Source organism: Notamacropus eugenii, chromosome 7, assembly GCF_028372415.1.
Source record: "Notamacropus eugenii isolate mMacEug1 chromosome 7, mMacEug1.pri_v2, whole genome shotgun sequence".
NCBI classification, from domain to species: domain Eukaryota; kingdom Metazoa; phylum Chordata; class Mammalia; order Diprotodontia; family Macropodidae; genus Notamacropus; species Notamacropus eugenii.
This window is the reverse complement of record NC_092878.1, coordinates 44785350-44790427: the sequence shown is the minus strand read 5'-3', so window position 1 is coordinate 44790427 and position 5078 is coordinate 44785350. Positions and strand designations below refer to the sequence as shown.

Genomic DNA, 5078 nt, shown 5'->3' with positions numbered 1-5078 from the left:
CCCTTGTTTTTTTTTTTTTTTAATTCAACTCCTTAAGTGTTTCCAGATAAGATCTCTAGAACAGATTATTTTTCATTGGGCCCATTGTGAGAAGTAGCTGGCTTATTGCATTACTGCAGAACACATTTCAGACTATACAATTGTAACAAATGAACAACTTGTCCTCCCTAGAATCACCACGGGATCCAATTAGTTATAGTAAACCTCTTGCTAAAGTTTTCTAATTGTTTTCAGGACGTGTGACACTCATCAATAAACTTTTTTGTTTTTGTTTGTTTGTTTTTGGTTCCATTACAAATTAAAACAGAAGTATGGCTCAGTGTAAGCAAATAGGACAAACTTCCAGCTGAAAATCGCTAATAATATTTATAGTCAACTAATAAATATTTATTTCAAGGGTATAAAAAAGTGAGGCATCTTTCTGCACCTGAACAAATAGAGATTAAAACTGAGAATTTGGGAAGAAAATATAAGCATTGATCTGTAAAATCATTACATCAGGCGATCACTTCCAGCAAAACTGTATTTCAACTTTAGCACATCTTTATTAGAACTCTCACTGTGGGTAAACAGCCACAAAAATAAATGCTGACTTAGAAACTATAAATACAAATATTATTAAACAAAATGTTTGCAGCATCAAAAGCGCAAATACTCCCTGAACTGTAGGGATCTCTCTGTGTTTACATATATATACATATACCTACATATGCATATGTATAATATGTGTGTATTATAGTCATTGCTATCTAGCCATATACATATACATATATATATCATCAGCCAGAGGCCATAAATATTTTTTTGAAGCCTGAAACAACGTGAATAGAAAAGTAAGCATTCTGTCAATTGAATGGAAAATAAACAGAGTAATTATCTATGCACACATATCACTAGATAAATTAATAAATTGCTGTGTATACATAGAAATTTAAAGAGATCCGCTGAAAAAGTCTATAGTAAAAATAACTAGAGTTACTCAAATAACCTGCTGCTCCTTTTTTTTTAAAAGATTAATTCCATTTGGAGGAAAATACTATTTTTTCTTTTTTCTTTTTTTTTTTGTATAAAAAGTTTCCATTTAAATCTAAGGAGCTAGTTAAATCCAAGGCTGGCCTCTAGAGCCATCCTTTTGATTTTTTTTTAATAACTTTAATCTTTTGTAAATTAGCTCTACTTAATAAAAGAGACAAAACTATCAAGGTATATATGAATTTAGCCTATTTTTTATTTCTGTGTGTTCATAGTAAACATTTTTGTAAGTGACAAACACGGGCATATGACCACAGTATCACAATCAAGAAATTTTAAGACGACATTAACAATCACTCAAATTTATGCGGCATTGGCGCAACACAGGTTACATATTTGCAAGGTTTACCTATAAGTACAATAGGTATTAACATTTCACTACATTTAGGAAAAATAAAAGTGACCTGTTAGTGACCACATACATCAAAATATACACAACACAAACTGAAGGCAATCATTAATTTTGTCCCCTTCTGACTCATTTGAACGGGCAGTGCTGCGAACTGAAACGTGCTTTTTCTGTTTGTTTGCTTTGTTATGTTTTGTTTTTGCTTCTCTTTGAAATACTTAGTTCACCGAGTGCATTTTCTAAAACCCAATCTTTGGTCTAAAAGTAAACAAAAACCAGTTTCTTAAGGAAAAGGACAAAACAATAAATGGCCCAAATGTCGTTTCTTGGGAATCTTTACTATTAATTCTTTTAAAATACAAATTACAGTTTAAACTCCTTTTTCCCCACTTTTCCCTTAATTTAGTGTTTTTCCAAGGTCTCCATCCACCATATATATCCATGATAACTTATAATACTGCAAACATGGAAATCTTGGTGGTAATTAGTGATAGACTTGTCGTGTCTGAATAAAACTTGCAAAGCAGTCACTATTTAGATACACATTCTACTATAATTTTGACTTCCAAACTTCGTAGTCTACAATGTATTCTCCCCACATTGCACCTCGCTGACACTCCACACCTTGTTAGAATAATAAACAACCCTAAAGACTGAACAAACGTACAGAAAATGGGGGACTTAATAAAAAATACCTGGACTTATTTTTTAATTATCATTTACAATGCAAATGTGTGTAAAATGTTCACTTACAGTCTGGTCCCAGGGATGTTAATGTATTAAAGGGTTGGAAGAAGACCCCTGATTTTGATGTGTGAAATAATCAGAAAGTCCTCCAGACAGTCCCGTTGTAAAACTTGGCAAAGAGGGTCTTAAAGACTCACAGGGCAGGGTGGAGGGCGCCTGCGGAGACGTGGAGGAGGAAGCGGCCCGGGCGGTCATTGAAGTGCTGCTTTGAGAAGTCATTGAAGGGTGAGGGACGTGGGGGAAAAAGTAACTTGTCTGTCCCGCCAGCAGATTGACGGAGCAAGGGTTTAGGGAATAGGTCCCGGAGCAGGGGACAGATAGCCCGCAGGGCACAGAGGCTGCCAGGGCAGCGGCCGTAAGGTGATGCGTGGCATAAGGGATCTCCCCATTGACGAGTCTATCAACACTTAACCCATTGGAAGTGGAAAAGGAGTGGTTGTTGCCCAGCGAGTTCTGAGTCAACACGGAGCTGTAGGGCATGGGGTGGCTGGGGTAAGCGGACGTGGTTCCATTGTAACTCAAAGTGCTGCTAGCCCGGGGGTGGTGCAAGGACAGGAAGGGAGACATGGGCCAGTACAAGGAGCCTGCCCGATCCATGAAGGTCAGTCCGGTGGAGGTGAGCCTAGCCCCGCGTTTGAAGGCCAACTTAGCCCGGGACGTCGTAGATCTCCGGCGCAATTTGCCGGTCGTGCCCCCGATGAACACGTCGTCGCTCGAAGGGTCCAGCATCCAATAGTTCCCTTTGCCCGGGTCGTCATAGTGGCGGGGTACCTTGACGAAGCACTTGTTCAGGGACAGGTTGTGGCGGATGGAGTTTTGCCAGCCCTGCTTGTTCTCCCGGTAGTAAGGAAAGTTCTTCATGATGAACTCATAGATGCCGTTGAGGGTGAGGCGCTTCTCCGGGCTCTGGCGGATGGCCATCATGATCAGGGCATTATAACTGAAGGGCGGCTTCTCGTATTTGCCGTTCTTCTTCTCCCCTTCCTTGCCCCCCTCCCCGTCCTTGCCGCCCTCGCCCGCCCCCTTCTTCTCCTCCCCCCCAGACCCTTTCTCCTTCTCCTCCTGCCCCACTGGGGCCAGGTCTCCGGCCCCACCGCCACCTCCGCCGCCGGGCTCCCCCTTGCCCCCGAGCCCGTCAGCTTTGGCCCCGTCTAGGGCTGCCGAGGCGGTAGCAGCCGAAGCGGCCCCCTGAGGGGGTGGAGGAAGCAGGAGCTGCTGGGGTCCCTTATCCTCCTCGTCATCGGCCGGGGCGCTGCGCGCCTGGGGGGCCTGCGGGGGCTGGGGTGGCGGGGGGTGCTGCTGCTGCTGCTGTTGCTGCGGAGGCTGCTGCTGCTGCTGCTGGGGAGGAGGTGGAGGCGGCGGGTGGTGGTGGTGGTGGTGGCCGTGGTGGTGGTGGTGGTGGGGCGGAGGGTGGTGGCTGTTGTGGTGGCCGTGGCCCGCGTGGTGGTTGTCGCTCTGCACCGCCTCAGGCACCAGGCTGTTAATGCTGAAGGAGGACTTTGGGATCATTTTCACCTCTTTCCTATCTCCCATGTCCAACATCACCCACTACTCTGGGGGGGAAGCGGCGGCGGCGGCGGCGGCTGCGCCCGCGGGACCGGCGGCGGCGGTGGCAGCGGCGGCGGGGGCGCGGGAGCGGACCGGTGGCAGCGGCGGCGGCGGCAGCGACGGAAGGGTGCCGAGCGGGGCGCGGGTGGCACTTGCGGCGGCAGCGGCAGTAGCACTGAGCGCACCGGCAGCAGCGCAGTTGGACCGCAATCTCGGGCGCTGGCAAGTCATGTAGCAAAAGCAGCAACCACCCCTCAGGAAATTTAAAAAAAAAAGGAAAGAAAGAAAGAAAGAAAAGAGAAACAACCACCGCCCCGGGGGTGAAGCTCTCTCGCTACCAACTCTACTTCATGGTCTTCCCCCCACCCCGCCCCCCCTTTTGCTTCCTCCTCCTCCTCTTCCTCCTCCTCCTCCTGCTGCAGCAGCAGCAGGAACAGCAGCAGCAGCAGCAGCAGCCCAAAGGGGGGGAGACCAGGCGGGCGCGTCCCGGAACGGCGGCGACGAGGCTTGGGGAGACAGCGATCGAGGCGGCTATAGCCACAATTAATTTTCCGAGCTACAGGCGCACACTAGGGCTGTAAAAAAATTTTTGGTTTAACCTTTCCTACCGGTCGGCCAATCAGAGCCGGCGGCGTGCGGGAGCGTCTCTCCTTCAGTTGTCCAATCCCGAGATTCCTTCCCCTCTCTCTTCACCCACACCTCTCACCCTCCCTTCTTTCCTCCTTTCCTCCCCCCCCACACTTCTTGCTCCCTTCTCCTCCCCCACTCCACCCAGTGCCATTGCCGGCGCAGGGATACCGGCAGGAGGACGCATCACCCCGGCACCTTATCCTTTCTCCCACCTCTCACGCCCCCTCCCAACCCACCAGCTCTTTTTAATCCCAAATTCGCCTCTTAAAGCAAATATATCACATTTCCGGTCCCCTTCGCACTGTATTGGATCATGTTCGTTTTGTACGTCAATATTTTCTCCTCTTGATTAAAGTTTGTACCTTTTTTTTAACGTTTTAAAAAAGGGAGGGGAGTGGAGAGTGAGAGTGGAGGGAGTGGATACAAGAGGAAAGCAGGAAATGGAGGAGGAAGAGGCAAGGCACTACTTTCCAGAGACATCCCTGCCTGACGGTGTCATGTATTTCGGAGACCCTAGCATTCCCCCCCACCCCCCCGTAGGTAACCCTATAAAGAGACCATGGGCTATTTAGAAGAGAGGTAGACCCGTCGCCTGCGTGTGTCTGGGGGTCTGGGTGAAGTTTGGGAAGGAGAAAGGGGGAGGACGAAGAGAGGAGGGCCAGCCGGGGGCCAGGGAAAGGTGACTTCCTCGGCTCCTGCGCCTGAGGTCCTCGCGGCTCGCCGGGCAGCCGGGGAGGCCGTGCCGTTCGTCGGGGCCGCTGGGTCCCGCACG

At 48.5% G+C, this 5078-nt stretch overlaps 1 protein-coding gene across 1 annotated transcript; it reads right to left on the bottom strand.

Annotated features, from left to right (window-relative positions):
• Positions 1 to 1211: 1211 nt before the first annotated feature.
• FOXG1 (forkhead box G1) lies at positions 1212 to 3706 on the bottom strand. The gene has a single exon (XM_072623102.1). It carries the CDS (start codon positions 3668 to 3670, stop codon positions 2153 to 2155), a length of 1518 nt encoding a protein of 505 aa, XP_072479203.1. The 5' UTR covers positions 3671 to 3706; the 3' UTR covers positions 1212 to 2152.
• Between the last annotated feature and the right edge of the window lie 1372 nt (positions 3707 to 5078).